This window comes from Gymnoscopelus microlampas (genome assembly GCF_963454915.1).
Source record: "Gymnoscopelus microlampas genome assembly, chromosome: 17".
NCBI classification, from domain to species: Eukaryota; Metazoa; Chordata; class Actinopteri; order Myctophiformes; family Myctophidae; genus Gymnoscopelus; species Gymnoscopelus microlampas.
Genome location: NC_139954.1, coordinates 32083222 through 32106811, shown reverse-complemented (window position 1 = coordinate 32106811; position 23590 = coordinate 32083222). Strand labels below are relative to the sequence as shown.

The following is a 23590-nucleotide window of genomic DNA, read 5'->3' as shown; positions in this document are numbered from 1 at the left end:
GATAGAGGCATCACACATCAGCCTCTTTAGACAGAGGCAGCACTATGACACATACACAAACAAATGAATGAATGAACGAACGCACACACAATCACACTCTCACTCACACACACACACACACGCGCGCACACGCACGCACACACACACACACACACAGAGGTACACACTATCATGCACAGACATGATAGTGTGACACAGGCAGGCACACACATTCGCTGACACATACTACACCCACAAATTCACAAGTGCCTGTGTACACGCACGCACGCACGCACGCACGCACGCACGCACGCACGCACGCACGCACGCGCGATTGCCAATATTGTAAACTTCTTTTACTCTTCAAAGCAGTCAGGGGCAGTGGGAAACAGAAGCCAGAGCAGGCACAATGGGAGCAGCTTTAATTAAGTGCATCATCGTGCATCCTCTCTCAGACACACCTCAAGGACATGCTAGCGGGCCTTTTTTAACAACTTTCTCGTCTTTTGGTGCACCCACTATTTTTCCAAAGACAGAGTCCTTGACACAAACTCAAATCTGTGTTGATTTTTCACATGATGGACATGTAATTCTCACTTTTGTCATCATGGCGACAGTAGAGGACACATCATCCTAGTAGCTATGCCCTAGTTTAACCACTTAAGCCCTATATACTTCCTACTATCGTAGGACAAATAGCAAAAATAGCTGATCTACAAGCTCACATGACACTTTGTGAGCTTGTTGATCTGCTATTTTCGCTATTTCTTTAATTAAAATAACAATAATTAAAAAGGGAAACATTTTGAATATTTTTGAAAATTTGCCCAAAATAGGAATGCCTTGGTTAATGTGTTTAAGTATTGTTCAGGAAAAGGAAAAGAGAAAAGGAAAAGAAAGCGAGAGGACAATCACCAGGAATCCAAACGGCAATCCCCCAGAAGTACATGCTACATCACCCAAAATAATTCTCTATATGGGGTAGTCGTGCTGTCATTCATTGCAGTTGACTGGAAGAGAGGAAGGAAGGGTTGTGTGTGTGTGTGTGTGTGTGTGTGTGTGTGTGTGTGTGTGTGTGTGTGTGTGTGTGTGTGTGTGTGTGTGTGTGTGTGTGTGTGTGTGTGTGTGTGTGTGTGTGTGTGTGTGTGTGTGTGAGAGAGAGAGAGAGAGAGAGAGAGAGGGAGGGAGAGAGAGAGAGAGAGAAAGAGAGGGGGGGAGAGTCATCAAGATGTGACAATTGTGACAAGAGCAGGCAAAGTGTAGCGCAGCAGAATGCCGCATGGAATTCTCCATCTCTCCTTTTTGCCAGGATGACAGCTTAATGTCTACCACATGCAATATTTATTCTCATCGTGTGTCAGACTGTCTAGCTGTCCAACGGAGTACAAAGAATGTCACTTATTAGAATAAAAGCAGCAGGAAGGTAATCAAGGACATATGTAACATCAGCCAATCATGCACCCCCCCTCCCCTCTCCAATCCTGCATCCTTACACCCATTCATAACAATTCAACAAGCTTTCAGGGGCTGTATGTAGGCACAACTAAATGTATTTATTTATCTCATTAGAGCTGGCAGGCTGCAGGACACGTGCAACATGACACTTGTGACATGTGCAATTTTTATAACAACCTGACCACAAAGATAACAAACAGCCCAACTCAACACAGCCAATACTATCAAAACGTATCATTAGCCAGACTTAAAACTCTGATATTTGTTTTTGTTCGGGATGCTCCGGTTGCTCACCTGATAAAACCGTATATATAAATGAGGCTAAATCCTTCCCATAGCTGGCCCGAATCCCTCTCTTTCTCACCCTTCCTATCTCTATCAAAATTAACAAAATGCTATCTTGCAGGATCATAATATAGAGCAACAAAAAGCATCTGCTTTGGTATTTATGATAAGAAAAGGCCTGTGACACTCCTAAGTTAGGGCCAGGGTCAGAGAACACAGCAAAGCCAAGGAGGCTGTGTCACATCCCATTCAAATCCACATAGCGACAGGATGACGTGTGACATGTCAACAGCATCCTTTCATTACCTGGACTGGGGGACAGTCAATAACGAGACTAGTGATCCAACAGGACTTTATTAGCGACATCTGGTTCAGTTTTACTATACAGCGTCTCCTGTTGTTCTCGCTTGCTGAACAGCTAGCTAAAGGCTTCCATTAGGATGGGCTGTGGGCAGCAGGATGCATGTCTTTCCATGGGAAAGTGTTTCTCAGGATCCCACACTACACAAGACGAGAGTGGACGAGGAGCGGGCGATTGTATATCTCCCATATGGCTTTGAAAAGCAAACCGTGACTCCCTAGACAGCAGTTCCTAAAGAACTTGCATGGAGCCAGTGGTTTTAAACTCAATAAAGTTTCAGTTGTGTTTATGGGAATTATGGTTTGGAGTAGCAGAAGAGAGCTGCAGCGAATGCTTTCATGAAAGGGTTCCCAGCGAATCATAATAGCCCCCCCCCCCCCCCCCCCCCGCAGCGGGTCTACTGTCTCTCAAGGGGCACTCAGACATGGAGGCCTGGACGTTTATCCAAATGATCAAACATGAAAGAAAATAAATGCATAATTTATTAATACATTTCTAAAAAACTAACAAAAAAAAGGAAAGGTAAAATAGAAGTAGCTATTGAAGGCGAGCAAATCTACTCATTATGTGGATAAGAATGTTAAATAGGTTCTTTTCTGAAAATGTTAAGGGGAAATCATAATTTTGTCCTGCAGGTGGTAGGTCTACTGCCCTGCATTGACTCTATTCAGGACTACCTATAGTACACGTTTATTAAAGCTCCTCCTACAGGCCAACTAAAGTACTGGCAAACACAGTCTCCCATTTCATTATTTTCCATTTTTTGCCTCAGCTGGAAGTACCCAAGGACTGGAGATGTACTCAAACCAAGAGCTAACAGTGCTGTCTTGCAGAATTGCCAGCAAACTCATAAGATCATAGAGCTCTGCGAGAGTCAACGAGAAACAAATGTGGCAGGAGATCTTCCCAAATTAGCCCATCCCAGACACATTTAGTGGGATTAATTGAGGGTGAAAATTTTACGACAGTTTTTCTCAGAAGCGTTCACAGAAAAAAATGTATCTTAGCACTGGCTGGGAAAGTAACTGTGATCTGTAATTGGTTCAAGGAATCTTGTAAGCTTTCAGCCTAAATCTAAAGACAAGACAAGATGCAAATGTAATATATCTAACTTATTGAGAGACACATCATTTTAAGGAGTACGTTAACATTCTAGGCAGAGATAGTCATAGATATATGACTAAAACAGACAGATGCGCGCGCGTGCACACACGCACACGCACACACACACACACACACACACACACACACACACACACACACACACACACACACACACACACACACACACACAGTTAATAAAAGCTACAGCACATGCAAGGTATCCAGGTGTTCCAACAGTACACTCACTGGAAGAAGAGACTGGCAGAGGCACTCATAGACAGGTCACGCTTACCGGTTTCCTTAAAGGTCAACACACCTACTTAAGAGGCTCCAATTTACTTTTAAAGCACATTATCAAAGGAAGGGGAAAAAAACAACTTCCCTGCAAATCAGGAGGATTCTCTGGCAATGTCTGTTGCATGCATTTACAAAACATGACTGTTCTTAGTTCTCTGGTGAGGATGGGAAGGAATGACATTATTTTATATCACATCTGATAAAACATATTAAAAAGTTTATAAAGACAGAGGACATGAGCTTGTAAAATTGCCCATTTCCCCCTTGACAAGTGAAAACACGCTAATACAAGGCGGACGACATCCACCACATCATCATCAGCGGTGGCGTAATGATCCTCTCCCAAACTCACACACCAACTATGCGGCACAGACAAAAGTCTTCTAAGCAGCCTACTGACGCCGAGTGAGTGAGTGAGAGAGAGAGAGAAAGAGAGAGAGAGAGAGAGAGAGAGAGAGGAGAAAGCCTCTTGATAGACTCTTGTAGATGCCATTCCCTATCACGCAATGCCTCTCAGTCATAAACACATGACAAACGCGGCCTTAATCATTTTTTACGAGCGGGGATGTGCAGGGGGGCAGCGCATGGCTGGAGGGGCAGAGGGGAGCAGTGAGCAGCAGGCGGCCTCCTCTGCACAGAGGAGAGGGCCGTGCGGTAAAGTCTCCTCTGGAACATCACTCGGCCAGCATGCCTTTGATCTCCACACCGCAATTACGCCAGCATCCAAATGAGCATGGAGTCGCCTCCGACGCAGACTTCAAACATGCACATGGACGCATTCTCATACACGTACACGGCACTGTATAGGATTGGAGCCATGTGCTCCTCTCAACAGTAAATGATGTACCGTCTCCAGCAGTGAACCTGGGGATGAAAGGGGGCCCTGGTCCTTCTATGATCCCTCCATTAATGATGGCTTGCTAAACCCCAATACTGTGCATTATTGTGTGAACGAGGTCAACTTGGTATGTAGTGGCGCCTGCACTCTAAACAGGAGGGTACACACAATGGATTTTTTTTTGTTTAGAAACTTCAGTAAGTCTGATAAGGCTCCTGATATCAACTGTGCCTGATATGGTTAGAGCAGGGACTCTCCTTTCAGCTTGAGACCCAAAAGAGAAATCTTCTGTCTTCCTGGGACCCAAACTACAAAACATATTTATATATTTACAACATATTTTACTTTTGCAGAATTTTCATCTATTATGAGACGCCCAGATAGGATGCTAGAGTTCATGTGGTTATGTTGGAAGCAACAAATGGCCAGCCTGAAAATGCTAATATGATGTACAAGGCATTGCAACTATAGGACTGCACTGCGAAAAATACTGAGCCCGCAAAACAACCCAGGCAAGTATACTCAACGATACAGATGAAACTGCCACACTTGCCTCACTTCTAGGCATCGTCTTTGTTCCCTCTGCACATTAAAAGCTGAGATTGCAATTTGTCTTGCTGTTTGCTTTGAATAGCCCTTAACCATATCATCATCTCAACTGTGCTGGAGGAAAAACACGGGAGCATGGCGACAGCAAAATGGCAGTCTGGCGTCTCTGCTGCAGACTAGCTGCCATTAGGGCTGAGAGCAGCATTTATTGTACAATTAGGGGCAGTCAGATCTACCTGTAATCATCTCCATACAGGTGTGAGCTCCTCTCTGGACAAGGGAAGTGACTCATCACTTGTCAAACGTCAACACTTTGATGTCAGCATTGTTTGACACAGGGCCCTGAGGGCACCTGGGCACTACTGTTTAAAACGCTCTCTAGATTTATTGCATTTCGTACAGCTGAAAAAGGAAGGGTAAAAAAACACGCAAAAGAAAGAAATAACTTCCTGCTGATGACTGATGCTCCACATGTCATGAATCATTTGATTTATGAGTTCTCTTCTCGAGATATTCCTCCTCCCTCTCGGTCTGACAGTCATACTTTCATGTCAGGAACATTTTAACAGTCAAAGGTAAACAACTGCCCTGTTAATATGATGCTGCCAAGTAAATTGTTGAAAAACAAATACTGGAAGAACTGTTTGACATCAAAAACCCTAGAGGGCAATTGGAAAAGTGTGACAACAATCCACAAGATTGTTGTTATTTACAAAACTGCTGTAGTGTAGATAAATATGCCTTTCAGATGCTATAATGGATGCCTCGCACCCATCTTCTAGATTTGCTCAGACTTCGGCCAGATCAGAGCATTACTCATGCTAAACAGCTGCTCATGAAGAAATATCACATTCTTGTACAACATAATGCCACAGATCTGGAGGGCGGGGGATAAGTATCATTTGGAGCATGCAATGTCATTAGTGACCAGTTTAGCGCTTATGAATAAGTGTGCTCATGGAAAAACATCCCCATCTCTGCATACAAGCATTGAACAGTAAATCATATACAGGAATAAGCACATTTTAATGATTCACCGTGACATAAGACTCTGTTGCTATTGGAATCTATGTGGATTCTGTCTGGAGCAGACAGTGTAGCCTGTAAAGCATGCTGTTAATATTCTCAGCCTCTGGGCCAACGTTTGAAGCCAGAGTTCTCTTCAGACCAAACCAAATAAGTAAAGCAATTTTAGACATCACAATATTTAAAGACTACTATCCTTGTGATTTATAGGCCTTCCCCATATGATATTAATTACTTTTTTGGCTTGGGGTCTGAGTGTTTATTTATTTATTTATCTATTTTGTCATTTAAAGCCTTCACCCTCTTTGATTTCATATGGAAATGAGATTTTTTTTGATGGAAAATGGAGACCATATGCTAAGAAGTGCTTAATGAAGTGCAGAGTTCGGGGGCTGGCTAGGGTTTGCAGGGCTGGATGTTGTGTTAGGATATTGCTTAGTGCCACCTCCAGGCAGATCCTCTCGCAAAGACACAACCATTTAGCCAGCAGGAGACAGGAGTCAGTGCACCACTCTAACTTGGACATACATTTTCCATATCCTTGTACTACAACACACGCACACGCACACGTGCACACACACATACATACACGCACACACACACGCACACACACACACACACACACACACACACACACACACACACACACACACACACACACACACACACACACACACACACACACACACACACACACACACACACACACACACACACACACACACACACACACACACAATAATAAGCAGATATTCAGAAATACTCAGTCATAAGTTTAGGGGATTAGCAAATGTACATACAAAAAACAAAGGAAGGGGATCCGTAGAACATGAGAAGGGGCAGTGATTTGTCTGGGTTAACTTCTCCTAAGCCCTTACCATTTGTTCTTTCTCCTGATGTAGTCTCTCCCCGAGAGGTTAACAAGGTACATCATTGGTTTGGACGTCAAAAATAAGTATTTGTTCAATACTTCGATCTGTGACAGAGAGAAGGCAAATACTTGGGACCCAAACTTTCCAAAGTAGCCTTTGAGGACCATGCACAGAGAGATAAGTGAGGACAAATCAAATTAGGGTCTGCTGCTCTGCAGGGAGCATCTATAAAGCCTCTAGAGTCTAGATCAAGATCAGCATGGACACATGTCATTAGTTTGATAAAAAAAAAATCAAAACACCACAAAAAGAGACAGCATGCATGTTAACTTGCTATTTGCATAGAACACCCTTAAAAATACAGCAGCTGGACTTTCAAGCCAGATGAAAAGATAAACCACGATAAATCACATTAACAAATTTGAGTGTAACATCAAAGGCTTACCTCCTTGTCGTTCCAATCGTGATAGTAGCGGACGTGTTTCTTTTCATCCACAACCCAGCTCTTGATTTTGCACATTACGTCCTGTTTGGGATTAAAAGAGAATGAACAAGAAGCCATTAAAGGAGATGAAAAAGAATATAAACCCAGCAGGGTATGGGGTAATTATTTCCTAAATGCATGGCATCCTGATGCCAAAATGAACAATGGCTGCGCTCGTATTCAAACAGGAGAGGTCCGGCTTTGACAGGGATGGCATGTGCACACGGGCCCCTTCTCCCTCCTTTAAATCATGACTAAATGCCTTCTGGGGAGGCTCACTTAGACTCATTGTTATGTACACTGATATTCCATAGGGACTGTCTGATGAATAGGATAGCAAGAGGGCAAAATTGGAAAAAGAGCAGGGAACTAATTGCAAGTTGGTTAGTTATGTGTAAATTATTAGCTCTTCCTCAGGCGCTCTGCTGTATGCAGTCATATTGAATATGCACTTGTTAAGTGCTAATTATGCATGCTCCTTCTGGAGAAAATATTTGGCATTTCCACCTATGTTTGCTATATTCATTACCGAGGTAGTAGGGGATGGAGACTGCGGGCAGGACTGGGTCTTGACAAGATCTGGGAAGTGGAATCGGGTGGGGAAAATGGGAGGGAGGCGGTTATAAAAATTTGTAATAAAGAAATTGAGCCTATTATTGTTGATCCAGCCCCACAGAAATTAGCGGAACACATTCTTTTTTGTTCATGTCAACTTAACCTCCCCCTTCATATAAAAACTCCCCCACCCCCCTGCTACACTCCCCCTACCACCTCTTTCCTCCCCAAACCCTTGCAGCACTTCACAATCACACTCCCTTTTGAAAGAACTGAGGGGGAAAGAGAGGAAAAAAGGGGGAAAAATCCTGCCAGAGCCTCAATTACACAATGGCAGAAAAAGCTCCACACACTGACCCCCAGCCAGCTGCATTCACTCTCTGCACATCTTTCTCCGCAGGAATTCTAAAGGCCTTTTAGTCAGGCAGCCAGAGTGCAGCCAGCGGGGGACAGCACAGGAAGAGCGGCGCACACTCCGCCCGCGCCGGCCCAAGTCCTCACAGAGAGATTAATCATCTGTGAAATGGAAACAGCAAACGGCCAGTGACACAGGCTGAACCCGCTCCAGGTTTCCCTCATCAGCTCGCAGCCGCCGTGCAGTGCTCCTCTAACAGGCAGGTGTTAATAAAAGGCATATAGGTCCCACAGGGGTCAAACACATACGCCTGCCACCATGAAACGCCGCTGGTGGGCTCGCTTCTTATTATTGTTTGGTAAGGAATGGGATTTTTTCTTTGGGGGGGGGGGGGGGGGGGAGTTCAAACAGACAAAAGCAATGAAATATTGTCTTTGTACACACGATGCTAGCCGCGTTATACAGTGCTATGAGCCCGTTGCCTGTAAACATGGATTAAGCCTAGAGTTGAGACTCATTCACACAGGCTCGCTGTGCTCTGAATGGACAGCATCCATATACTAACTGCATCCACAAAAAATCATGTTAGGCTTTAACCCTGTCATTAGCAGGTCACAAAACACAATGCCTTGTACAACCGTAATGTTGGGAACACATGTGTGATGTAGGCCTACTGAACTTCATTTAAAATACACAGGAACAATACTGGAATTCCCCTCTCAACATAACATGTTATGTTTCTTTTCTTTTTTCATAATACTTGGTAAAAGCAATGCATGTTAATTATTCTAAGCTGTTTGCATTTGTCTGCTAGTAATGAACTCTTTGAAAGTTCTGCAGAAACCACCCAGAGTGGTTGCAGCAGAAAAAAAAAGAAAAGCATAACTTGATGTGGATTTGTTCCTGGGTGTTAAAGTCCCATTAAAGCAGAGCTGTGGGCCAGATTTCACCCTCCAAAATCGCTTAAAAGAGATACCAATATTTATCAATTTATGTTAAAGTCTTAACTACGTAACCTTTTCAGTTGAACAAGCCATTCACATCAACTTCATCATTGTTATGGTCATCAACACACTCATGCCAAAATGATGTAGGCGCTGGAAATGTAATCATGTATTTTGCAGTTAAATAAGGTTTCTGAGGAAGAGCTGTTGCTTTCCAAAATATCTTTGGGTGCTAGGACCCTGCGGCATTCCTTTTTCAGTGCTCCTTCTGCACTGTAATGACAGTGGCGCAACAAAGGGTGTCGCTAAAACAGACTACTAAAATGAATGTTACACAGTATGACTTTAAAGCAATTCAAACGTTTAGTACTTTGGAGATCATTGGCTTATTAAATAAACTGTATGATAACCTGTTACAAAATCAACATACACACTTGTCACTATCTGTTTCAATTGCCAGATACCCATTAGCTCTTGATGGACGTTTTTAATCATTTTTATCCAAATAAACTAAAGTTACTCCATGACTTACACTAAGGGAGAGCTAAACCTCCATGAAGACAGTTCCCTAATAGGTTCACTTATGCTGTTTGTTATATGTTTTGCCCTAACCACCTTTGTCCTTATCCTATGTTAGAACTTAGATTTTCGACTGTTTTGGACGTGGTGAGGTTACATTTTACGGCTTTCAAATAACATTGTAAATGACATTTGTAATTAAGATGAGAAATATTTCTCATATATTTCTCCCTCACTGCCATTGAAGTAATATAAAATAGGCCTACATGTATTTCCCAATTCATTAAACAAATTTAAGGAAGATTTGAACACTTGAGGCTCATTAGGTCTTGGTTATTGTTAAATCATAGACACCATAGCCAGTGAAATCATAGCTTTTGTAGATTTAGTCATAATGGCATATCCGTGTCTGCAATTCTGCACAACACATTACTTTTAAATAGCACATATAGCAATCACAGCACAATTGCAATCACAGCACAGTTTATATACAGTATATAGTAAAAAATATATAACAAATAATGTGAAGATCACCAACTAAATAATGACATTGCGTCAAACAGGTCGCCTCCATTCCCTGAGAAAATGGTATAACAAATTCCTTAAATTAAAATTTACCACAGAGAGAATATTAAAAAAAAACATCTCCTGGGCAGGAATATGTCAGACACAAAAACCAATAAAAGAATACTGGGGTGCTGTGGGAAAATTAGGTGCTGCTACGGAAATTAGAACTTAATTCAAAGTTCTTGTTAATTACTCAGTAAGTGCAGAATCTCAGTATGTAATTAGCAATTAAATAGCTACATGGTGTTTACCTTTTTATCTCATGGCATTTTGTGGCACTATAAAAGGAAGACCAACCCTCTTAAATTCATAGCAACTGCAGTGATGCACATGTTGTGCACATACATGTTGTAACAAAATGTATCTCAGAAATACTCCCAGAAACAACAACAAATTAAACTCAGCTTCACATGTCAAACAGCAGAGACTCAGCACCCCCCACATCCCACAATCTGAAGCTTGCTGTAGCCTTTGATAAGGGCCATTCTTCCACGTCTAAAGAGGTCTTCTATAGATTTCACTTGGCATCGCGTACACAACCTTTGACAAGTAATGTAGATCATTTTTATTCATTGCCTAAAATTGTCAGCAATTATGTGCGTCAACGGCCACCTGCCTGGCCTGAATGGCTCCTGTCTGTGGGGCCGCAGAGGGGGATTACTCCGAGGGGAACCAACCAGGCGCTGGGCCTCTGCAGCAGGTGAAATGGCCCTTCTCGTTAGTGTAATGAGTGGTCAGAGCCCTCGCGTGTCGGGGCCTGAAATTGGGCGCACAGTTACAAGTGAAAGGCCAGATTACCTCGCTTACTGGCCCATTTTGCATCGGGGTCACCCTCTCCCTGCCCTGAGCACCGCTAGTGCATGTCAAATCATCATTGCCCACTATATCCGGCCTTGCTTGTGTGACACAGGATAGACTCACAGCAAAAGCATAGCATCGCTGTCGGGCAGATGCCTATGTTCAAAATTCTTACTTTTCAGGAAATGTAAACAAAAAAACGCTGTGTTCCAATGGATCCGATGTAGTCATTATTTAGTCTCATTTAAAAAATATTTCTAAAGTATATCTAAAATATATGTCTAAATATAGCCTATATAAAAGCTCACAATGCGACATCATACCCCGTTGTGTGCCTGTAGATCGGCTATTTGTGCTACTTTTGTGTGACATTGTTGTATGACAAAGTATACAATAGGGCATTCATTTATGAAAAGCAAAAATATGAAATATGGAGATACAAGGTTTCTGCCCAACAGTGCCGATAGTTTGCTGCACTGCCTTATTACCCACTGCATAACTGATGCCACACACAGCATTATGCTTTTAATTTTTAATTTTCAATCTAGCTACCTCTACCACCCCGTCTCACTGCACATAACCCAGGAACAGTTTACTGTATTCATGACTACATGTAGGTTCGTGGGTCACCCCATTGTGTGGTGTCACCCAATTGTCTTAGCTGTTGTAGGGTGCACGAACATGAGCAAGAGCTGTACTGTGATTTGAGTATTACTTTACATGAATAGAGCCTTGTGGAAACACTTTCATTAGCCCAGCGCTGTGACCCAGGGTTAGCAGCTGAATAAGTAACTCTCTATTAATGATTTCTACAGCAGAACACCCCTGACCCCTGATCACTTTCATTCTCAGAAAAAAGGGGAAAAACAGGGAGCTGCAGAAGGGGGTGGGGGTGTGAGAGAACAAAAAAAATGAGAAAAGAAATACATACATTTTCCTCCCATGCCATGTGTGTGGTATGATTATTATTTGTTATTTCGTTTTTAAATATTGCACACCGAGTAGTAGAGGCGCCTCAAAAGGTCTTCGCACATTATGATGGCATTCTAGGCTTGATGGTGGTGTGATGTACTATTGAGATTTATAGACACATTATATATACAGTACATATACATTCTTTATGTTTGTTTTTATTGTTGTCTCTTGTGTCTCTTATTCGCTGGGAGCCCATAAGATTCATTTGAAAATGTGGGTATACACCATTTATTCACGGTCATTATCTTTTAATTGTCTAGGATAATATAATATTCGTGTCAGATACCAACAGGTGCAATGCATCTCATGTGATTCTCCACATCATGTGACTGTTGTGTATATAAGATGGTGTGTCTCACTGTTACCAATGTCTGAGAAAGAGCACGTAGCTTGAAACATCACGCAGGCACGCTGTGGGTACAATAAACTCTAAATTTTAAACTGGAGCCCAACAGTGTGTGAGCAGTTTTTCTTTTGTTTTGTGTCTATTTTGTTTTCTGCTCAGCACCTGCCTTACTTAGTATTGGATGTGTGTGTTCTTCCTCATCAGCATGGTTATTATTATTTATGCCTTGCTGTTAGCGAGAGCAATGGATGTTGACTCATGTATTCAGGTGAGGGAGGAGTGATGGACAAGCTAGGGCCATTGATTCATGTAATCCGGGATGCTAGGGATGCTGTCTCGACTCTCATGCACAGTATTCAGGTGGACATGCTAGGAATATAGACTAATGTATGGGGGGGCCACGATGGACATGCCAGGGACGTTGTCTCATGTATTCAGGCGGTTGGAGGACGAGAGACATGCCAGGGACGCTGTCTCATGTGTTCAGGTGGATATTGACTCATGTAATCAGGTGAGGGGGAGAGATGGACATGCTATGGACATTGACTCAAGTAATCTGGGGCTGGGCAGCATCCCTAGCAATAGACATGCTAGGGATGCTGTCTCGACTCTCATGTACAGTATTCAGGTGGACATGCTAGGAATATAGACTGTATGGGGGGGGCATAATGGACATGCCAGGGACGTTGTCTCATGTATTCAGGCGGGGGGAGGGCGATAGACATGCCAGGGACGTTGTCTCATGTATTCAGGTGGAGGGGCGATAGACATGCTAGGGACATTGACTCACATATTCAGATTTAAGTTTCTTGTCACCGCCTTTAATGGCCACCTTTTCCAGTTTTTCAATAACAGGTTGGATCATCTCCTCATCCTTCAGCCTTAGCTCCTCGTGGATGATCTCCATGTCCCTCACTGGGTCCACTGTTCCCTCCACATGGATTATGTCTTCATCCTCAAACGCACCTACAGCACAATACAGCAACATGGATGCACGACACACACAGCAAAGACACCCATACTGTCAAGGCAATAATACTGTCATCTTATGTCGGTGACAGGAGCGTGCTCCCCCGCATACAGACATGTTGCACATAAAGCGCGCACACAATTGTAGAATCAATGGCATTGACTGCCTGAGATCACATATTGTAGAATGATTAAAGGTAGTCGACAATGTTTACTGTTCACAGAGAATATCAGTGAAACGAACGCATCCATATGAGAAAGCAGGAAAGTCACAACCAATACACTGAACATATTCATATACATTTGATTTTCCTGTTCAATGGGCAGACCTGTGTCAGCCCAACAAATAGTCAACTTGCAGTGTTTCCGTCAATGTCTTTTAATGGAAAACTTTAACTTCAGCATGGCACAAAGGATTTATATTAGTTTTTTTCTGTGAAATAAAACAGCTTTTTTCTCTCTGAGGCAGTGTAAATAGCCACAACAACCACTAGCAGTAGCACTACTCAAGTATCATGCTGTTTTACAACTATGAGCCATATACCATACATTAAGACACAAATGTCAGAAATACAAAAAACAAACAAAAAAACATTATACCATCTAATCTATAAATATGGAAATATATGAGAAGGGGTCCAATCCTCTCCTAATCAATGGCTTAGTAGCAATGGCTGGACTGGTGATTAGATAATGAGGCACTAAAGTAGACCATTAGCCAGCAGCAGCTCTTGGTCTCCTTCTGAGGGTTAGGGAGGGGGGTGGGGTGGGGGTGTACATCTGTCACACAAGAGTGACAGCCTTTAACCAATGGCAACTACAGCATCCTTAGCCTGTTAACAATACACATGTTTACAGGCTTCCCTAATATCACAAGTACTTTGCATAACATGCACTAAATAAAATCATCTTCTAGTTAAATTCACTGTCTGAATTTACTGCAGTACAGCAGCACATCTTCTATTTTAAACTTCTTCGAACAACACTGTTGCAGTATTTTTTTCATTAGCGCAACAAACCAATTGTTGTTCAAGTTGACATAATACAAATACCATCTCATCCACGGGGTGAGTGGACGATGTGAGATGAGACAAGAGCTTTAAGCACTGCCGCGTTGACGGATGCTATGTTCGGCATCTGCCTGTTGGAGTCACTTAATGTTGTCGACGATCCAGGTTGGAGTGTTGACATCCATGTGTAAAGGACTGTTGACAGTTGTAGCCCAGGGAGAAAACAGCGTCACTGTCACTTTATCATGGCTGTCACACCTCCATCTGTCACACCTCCGTCACTCAACAAGTTCCTACAGTGATTCATGTTAAAAAATGATTCATGGCTGCTTCTAGTTGTCACAATGCGTAACGCCTCAGATTTAACCATATGAAGCTTAGTGTCCCTATTCTGGGTCGAACATTCGGCCTATCTAGTAGTCTACAAGCTCACAAAGCATCACAACGCAACACAAAGCAACACTTTGTGGAGAAAAATTTGCGGACCCAGTATAGAGCGCTGGGGGACACCAGTCAACTAAATACTGTAAATATTTAAGGTTTAAGTGGTTAAACAAACCTTCTCTGATCTAGATTTCATGCAAAGCTGTTACATCACCGGACGAAAGACAGTTGAATTGGTGTTTAACTCTATGTATGAGCAGCAAAGCTAATTCCAGCCCCTCCAACTAAAGAGATCATAATTTTGTTGTCTACGTAGTTTTCATCCCAAGATCAATCAGGGACAAACAGTTCAGTCTTTAGAGCAATGCTTTACAGATTGATATCAAATTGGAACCTTCTACTTGCGTGTTGTATTGTGTTAAGAAGTGATGTTCACCTGAGAAAATGACACAGAACCACATGGCCTGTATACGCCTGTATCAACAATCAAAGCATTTCTTTCAGGATCAGCAACAAAATGACACAAATCTCTAATTTTATACGACAGATGTTCACTCCCCAACAGAAGCAGGTAGAGTCTATGGTGCAAGCTGTCACCCAGTGAGTTGTCCTCATGGTGAAATGAACTTATCCAATTACTCGTTGCCTAATCAGGCTGTTTTGGTTCTGCTGCTCTTCCAGAGGTACTCCACAGTATAAACAGTTCACTTACAGCACACAGAAAGGGGCTAATCAGTGGAATTATTGTTTTGCTGCTTCAATTTACCAGCTCCCTGTTCAACACTGATTGGAATGAAAATTTGCTATTGTCTCTGCATGAACCCAGAGAATATAATGCAATGTAAATCACTGTGTGACCAGCAATAATATACATACATTAAAATTGGGTGTGATGTATAGTTTTGGTACAATTAGCTTAAAATGGAAACTATTTGTTAAACCTTCTGTACAATTCACTACCTTAGATTTCAATTAAGGGGTTTTCAAAATGGGAATCATATTGTTAACAGACAGATGATGATTAGTACACATAGTAGGCCTATTTCTGTAACTATTAGGACTGTATTGGCACTGCTATTAAGTCCTCTTTTTCCAAAACGTAGAAAATTAAAAAAGCAAAAGGGAAGTACATCACTTTGTACAACAGTTCACACCAGGAATTAATGAGCAACAGTCTATACCTGTTTTAACTCCATTATAAAAGCCTGATGAATCTACCCATCAAACGATGTTTCCCGTTGTTCAGGAGCTAGAGCAGCTGATCACCAGCCATTTAGTCATCCACTTACTCTCTCTTCCGGCTACTATATATTCCAAAGTAATTTGCTTTAATTAATTTCGCCTAATTTAACATTCACATCTACTATGCCACAGTCCCCATTCAGGCTTTAGAGCCGGGGTACAGATGCATGAGGCGAGAAAGAGGAGGGGAAAAATATGTGAGGGGGGAAATCTCCACAATTAGTCGTTTAACGACTGGCTCTGGATCTGCCTATGTGACGACAGCTCTTATAGTGCTGCGGCGCCACACAAAGCCACAAGCAAGACTTAAAAAAAACAGAGAGAGAGGAAAAAGGGGGAAAGGCCTTGTTTCAGGAATCAAGTCTCTCTCATACTTATCATTTTACTACTTTTATTGGAAATACTTTGTGTTTTGAAGAGACTGACAGGTGTGCCTTTATTGACCCAACAAAGAGCTTTGTCTTTAAGGGGCTGAGTGACTTCCAACAGCCAGCAGACAACACAGTAAAATCCTAAGTGTTATTTTAACTGCAAGGGTCCAGTTGGCTTTATTTGTACACTCTCAGAGTTAAAAATTGTTAAATTAATACAGTGAATATTACTGTGTACAGTACATACTGTACAGTAAAGCATACAAGTAGTTACAAGAGGGACCTCCAGGCCAGTGGGTCCTCAGATTCAGCTTTGATTTAAAAAAAGATTTACATTTATATAGTATTAAACATATATCACTACTTCACTTTCAGGTACCAAGGCACGGGAGCCATATGAGCATTCTTTATATGAATTCTGATCAAGCAGGCTCCTCTACAGTTGCAACCTGGGAGGACAGTATGCGGTCAACGACATAATTCAGTCAAATTATAGTATTCACTGGCTTCTAACTTCCTGTGCATGTTTTCACGTGCAAGATGGGTAAGGGCACATCTAAGCAGTTGCATTCCTAGCACTCCTTTTAAAATGTTCATGCAAACTTAGTACCGCAATCCTCCTGGTATTCAGAGCAGTAAAAAGGTATTTTATGGGTCTGTCAGGAAAAGCACATTATGGATGTCTGCCCTGCATAAAACACTGGCAATGCAGACAAGAGTATTTATGTTTATTCAGGAAATATATATTTTTTACATTCATCTTAGGGATACACAAATTTGACAGAGATGTGCAGAATATTGCCTTGTGTAATAGAGTTTGTTGCCAATTCAGCCTGGTTTCTCTGCATATTTTGATTATGGCACATACATTAGCAAGAAAAGAGCAGGTTGACACTTTAAAATGGTAGGTTTGTGTCCTTCAAATAGGCATTCATGTTTTGTCACGTGATCCCATCTTTCAAAATAGATTATAGTGAAATGACAGCTCTCCATGGAATATCAGTATCGCACAATGCGTCTCCAATTCCTGTGTAATCTACTCTCAGCTGTGATGTTTCATACCAAATCTAGTACACAATAAAATCCTCAGTAGTATTCACGTATACATTTGTAACTCAGAGAGTTTACATTTGTACACTCTCAGAGTTAAATTAACAATGAGGATTTGTATCTTTCAGCAACATTTTGATGTGACTCACTGGAAAAACCATGGACCAGACATTCAATAGAGAACATTAATTTACACTTGTGCAATCTATACATAGCTGGACAAATAATGGGGGAGGCTCCAGTTTCCATTAACTTTGATAGACAATAATAGTGTTCATTCCTTTGTCATTTAACTTAACCTCTGTCATTTCATTTATTTTGTCAAATCAGCGAGTGTGCGAGCGCTGTGATTGAAAGGAACCATCATGCGCGCGTCACTGTTGTCCCACACCATTCAGAGAACAAACCTTTTTAGATCCTTAACTACCATAGCGGTGCTGATTGCACAGGCACCAGCAATTTCCTAACCAACCGCCACCTGAACAATGATGTGTTCAGCTTCCAGGCCCTTCAGCCTTTCAAAGGTGAATCATTTCACAGTTTGGAACGAGATCTCCATAGCAACTCCTCTTTGAGGGGTTTAGAATCACCATCCAATAATTCTATGATCATCGGGCCTTGCCATTCCCAGTGGTTCTTTTCACAGCGGACAGGGAAGTGTGTGTGTGTGTCTGTGTGTGTGGGGGGAGGGGGGGCAGTTCGGGCACGAGGAGGAAGCAGAAAGATTCTGCAGCCTATTTCAAGCAATTCTTCCTGAAGCCCCATTAGAATTCAAAATATTTCGACCTTCAATCACGGAGCATGTTATCTGGAGCCGTGGTGATCTCCAGTCAAGATGGACAGACGTTTTACTTTAATCACCCATGATGAGTGGAGGCTGACAAAAACTCTTCTCGCTGAATCAAAATGCTCATTTAACCACTTTTAACCTGCCGTCCCTATTTTGGCCATGGCATGTCATTATATATTCAGCAATGGCAAAAATAGCAGATCTACAAGCTCACAAAGCACTGCGATGCAACACGTAGTGAGCTTTTGGATCAGCTATTTTTGCCGCACTATCGTAGGATGGAATTACGTGCTTACGGTCTGTGAAGGCACCTCAACACAGCCCACAAACATACAAGAGAGAACTTTTGGTTTCTTGTCAGCAGAGCTAAAGGATCTGGAATTGCATCTCAAGAAAATTGCACAACTCTTTAAACACCGCAGTTAAATAAACAATGAGTTTCTTCACAATGAGGTGAAGAAACTGACACAATAATGCCTTTCTTCTAAAATAAATTACATATGGGATAGTGGAATGATTCAGTAACATACAAAGTTAACTGTGGGATGGTCAGTTTCTCTCTTCTTAAAAAAAAGTTTTTCTGTGTCGTTTTAGTCAAAATAAATTGTTTAAATTCCTTTGTTTAATTAGCGGAGCAGCAATTATTACCTGATCTCTAATTTCAGATCTCTGATAAAACTGAGGTGAAGATGCAGAAATCAAATGGCACCGACACAAACTATGAGTCTAGTGAAAGGCCCATGTGGACTACCCACAATGTATTCAATAGTAAAACAAATATAGAAATATATGTAATATTGTGATGTAATTTCCATGAAAAAAGAAGCTTGGTGGTGTGTTATCACATTTCAAATGGCTTTATAGCAAACAGTCCCAATTTAAAGTTTTTAAACAGTCCAAACTACATTGACACTTTTAGCTGGACATTCTAAAAAAAAACTGTCACTTGATTTCAGGGCAGTTAGTTGTAATAACATATGTTAAGTCAGTTTTTCATAGAATTAGTTTTGATTTTCTACATTCCGCGCCACTGAGATATCCTTGTACAGTTACAAGTTAGCACAAGATGCGCACAGTCATTGTCCAGATTCAATCAATCAATCAATCAATCAATCAATCAATCAATCAATCAATCAACCAACCAACCTACCCACCCTCACAGCAATGCTCTCGTTATGCCACTCTATCCTCAGCATAGGACAGGCCATGCAAAAGACAGGAAAGATCACTGTAATATTAGGAAATAGCATTTAGCAGTAGCGTTTACCTATGGTACAGTTGATGCAGGTGTTCCATAGCAGGAAAAACAGAGTGAAAGACAAGCGTAAAGTGTGCCAACTGCCAAGAATAACATCTACTTTGTAATTGATTGACCACAACCACATCCAGTCCTTTCAGATTAAATGTGCTGTGCCACAATGTCTTGAGATTGGAGTGTCTTAGATTCCCTGTGACTGTAAAGTGTTCAATAAAGAATGAGTCATCTGATTTCTACAGTGGTTGTGGGACACTCTGTGAGCATTCATGTATTTAATTGTTAGAAACCAAACATCTGGGAACGAGGCCAGGTGAGCTGGCAGGCATTACTAGCAGAGAATAGAGGAATAGATGAAGTAAAACGTGTCTGTCTTGTCTCAGACAGAGAGCATCCAACCATCCAGTCACTCCAGAAGCACTGGGAACACTTATGCCTGCAAACCATTCCCTTATGACACCAGGCATTCAAAAGAATCAGTTTTCAGGATGCTATAATGCGCCTTAATAGTTTTTGGAAGCTTTCGTTGAAAGCAAATCCACTGTTTACACAGGCCTTTCAAAGCCATTAGGGGTTGAAAAATATTCATAAATGCACAATACTGGAGGAATTGAGCAACTACGTCTGGTAGACCTCAAAGTCCTGACATCAAGAAGAAACTCCAGTTACACCACTGCCTGGATCCAATAAGCCCACAGCAGAAAGAAATGAAATCTTTTCAGTAATATCAATATCAGTCTCGATTCAGAAGCATATTCCACCTGCATACTTTTGAAAGAGTTTGCAACTCTTCTTTTTTCGCTATTTTTAAACGTTGGCAAGTTCTGAATTAATCTTAAGTTAGGATCACAACTTGTAGCTGAGCGTTCTGCACTTAATTTCATCAGGATCATGTCAACTATTGTGACTCAGTTTGGCAAAAGCCCATGCACTACGAGCACACAAATGACATCAAGCGATCAGTGAGCATCCTTCTGTTGTAGCATGTTTTCAGATCCTACCAGACACAAACATACCACTCCAGACAAGAAAAAGTGTGATTCCCCCAACCATATAATCAAGCAATATAAAAGAAGTGCCTTGAATATTGCAGCCCACACTGCCTGACACCAGATAAAACATTTCTATAATTGCAAAACAAAACCAGCTATGTTTAATGGTTAACTTGAGAAACATACCGCATGGTCTCCAAGGAATCCGCAAGAGGGAAAACAATGGTATGTCAAAACACACAGCTGTAAACTCACAGAAGAAGCCTTCTATCATCTCATTTCCGATGGATATGGATGTTGTTTTTTTGTACCAGCTAAAAAACAAAAGGGGTTGGTTTTGGTCAAGGATCTGTCATGTACATTTGGTCCATATAAAAAGAACAGAGGGTGTTTTTTAGTTATGCACATACTGTATCTGGAAGCACAAAAAATGTCCCAAGTCATTCTGGTATAAAGATCTGTTGTGGTCAAGTACACAGACATTAGATAGTTCCCTGTGGTGGCAATTTGTTGGCGAGTGTACGCAGGTGGCACAAAACAGAAAACAAAATAATTCCCAGATCATCTCCTTGTGAGGTAAACCATTTCTTGTCAGTATAAAGGCTTTTTTTATGTACAAATGACAAAAATGTCATCCCTCAAAAGCATCAGTCAGGCAGTTGTATCTCACCTGACATCTCTCCTTATCCTCCTCTGTAAATCATTACTAGGCCTGACTTACAGTGGGTGGTCTTCCAATTGATCACAAAGAACATAGAGTCACCATGCAGTGTGTTTACACAGGAGTGTGTGTGTGTGTGTGTGTGTGTGTGTGTGTGTGTGTGTGTGTGTGTGTGTGTGTGTGTGTGTGTGTGTGTGTGTGTGCGTGTGCGTGCGTGTGCGCACGCGCACGCGCGTGCGTGCGAGTGAGAGAGTGTGTGTGTGTGTGTGTGTGTGTGTGTGTGTGTGTGTGTGTGTGTGTGTGTGTGTGTGTGTGTGTGTGTGTGTGTGTGTGTGTGTGTGTGTGTGTGAGAGAGACAAGTAGTGAGTCGCAAAGCTATTGAAAAATGACAACGGAACAGAAATAACACACTTATACTGTCCACCAAGTCAAATCCCTAGCAGAGAAGGGAACATTATGGGAAAATGGTTTCGTATTTTAACCCTATCCATTTGGCTGCTCTTTGTCTGCCACAAGCGACTCACTAATCAGAGCTCTTTCCACATAATGGTAAAGTCAATAACCGCATACAATCAGTAAACAAATTCTTCTATTTTTAAAAGAGACTGCCTACATTTCAGAAGCAGCAATTTAAATTATTCTAGCGTGTAACACTTTAATTGTGTAAGACAAAGACGATGTTGGGAGCACAAAAGAACGTGAGGCAGAGAGAGAATTACAAGTAATTTCAACTTCAAGGCTGGCGGCTGCCATACTGAGTGACAGGTATTTTTGGTAATAATTTGCTGAGCTAATCACATCTGTCTAAGTTGGGACAAAAAGCTGCTGCTCTTAGCGTCTGTTAGAAACAATATAGTACATCTATAGTACAGTGGGTAAGACAGTATGCTTTTTTTCCAAAATGATTATAAAAACTAACAAAAGATTCTCCAAAATACCCTCCCATTCTTACAATACTTCCATGATAGCCTAGATTGCTTTGTCCTACCAAAAACTTGATTAAATGTGGCATTTGGAATCAAATTACGATAATGTGTGGATACCGGATGCTGTTCGACAGTCTAGCTTTATTTCCAAACCTCAGAATATGCTACTGATTGTGCAAAGCATAAACCAAACACAGATCCTTCCCCACTCCCCATTTCTGGGATTCTAATTCAGGGAGCCTCCCATTAGAAATGTCTGGCTTCATTACCCCTGACTGTTATGTTGATCTTGGCACCTCAGCATAAGCCTCACTGCATAGTAAAATCCTCAGTGTTGGATGGATAAATTAACACTGAGGACTTTACTGTGTAGTGAAGCCATAACACAGCCAAAGCATCATGGTTTTAAAAAGCTGGAGCAGGCAGGGACTGCTGTGTAAAACTTGACACTGACAACACAGCTGTTTTAATTGCAATGCATACTGGATCAGTTGCTTGGTTAAAATAATGTTATTTTGTTGATCTATTTCTTTTTTACATTGCAAGGAGAGTAACCTTAATCAGAGTGACTCACGTGTCATATGGAAGATGCCATCACATGCACTGATGTGGGACAGGAAGGCGTTTCCCAAACCTTCACCAGCATGAGCACCTTTCACCAGGCCAGCAATGTCCACAACATTAAGGAATGCTGGGACTTTGCTACAATCCGGGAGGATGGGATAGGATGGGCAAAGAATTAGTCATTTAAACAAAAGTTCAAAGATACATTGTGTTAAATCTATTCATTAACAGCAGAGCAATAAACTTTGTGGATTATATGCTTTTGTAAAGTGGTATAGAGATAATGATCAATGTTGTGTTAGTTTGTTTTCCATTGCTCTCGTAAAGGTTTGAACGTTCAATACTGTACTGATACTTGTCTGTCCCAGAGTAATAGAATCTATCTACTGGCTTATCAGCATAGTACCATAAAACACGAATGGAACCTCCTCTAACTGCTAGAAGATATGATAACCATGGATTGACAGCTCAATGCTATGGCTTTTTCTTTCCCAAACATCATAGAGGACAGCTACAATCATAAATAATGTGAAAAAATGACATCTGTATGTCAACAACATTGTTATATCCTTTCACATTCCTATAGTATGCAGTTGGTATATGGCCTTCAGGTGCCTGTATTGTGAATAATATATGAATGTGAGACCCCATACCTGGCAGGCTTGTGGAATTGGCAGAGGAAATCATAGCGTTCATCAGGAATGGGCACTCTGCTTTCATGTGGGTCAATGGTGCAGAAGGGGAAATTTTCAGCTGCAGCTTGGCTCTTTGTCAGCACGTTGAAAAAGGTTGACTTCCTGAAAATAAAAAACAGCACAGAGGTCAATCTATCATAAAGGGCTTGTGGGACCTAATGGCTGGAGAGTTTTATTTAGATTATTCAAAGTGCTTGACGAATTATGTGAAACATGGAAAATATATTTTCCTTCTTTAGAAAAATAAAAAGTTAATTCTAATACATTGATATTTCCTCGTTTTTGAATCAAGCCTACTCTGATTTTAAAATAGGCTACTAAGCACAATTACAAGGTCAGATAATCCCATAATAGATCAATTGTACTTGGAAT

General features: G+C 41.5%; 1 protein-coding gene across 1 annotated transcript in view; it reads right to left on the bottom strand.

Annotated features, from left to right (window-relative positions):
• LOC311064239 (obg-like ATPase 1) overlaps positions 1–23590 on the bottom strand; it is a 39624-nt gene that overhangs the window by 10012 nt on the left and 6022 nt on the right. The window contains exons 3-7 of the mRNA XM_084084074.1: positions 23177–23320; positions 22534–22661; positions 13100–13275; positions 7212–7292; positions 6773–6870 (exon numbers count right to left, since the gene is read on the bottom strand). Coding sequence (XP_083940200.1) covers positions 6773–6870; positions 7212–7292; positions 13100–13275; positions 22534–22661; positions 23177–23320 — 627 coding nt within the window. The remainder of the gene's footprint in view (positions 1–6772; positions 6871–7211; positions 7293–13099; positions 13276–22533; positions 22662–23176; positions 23321–23590) is intronic.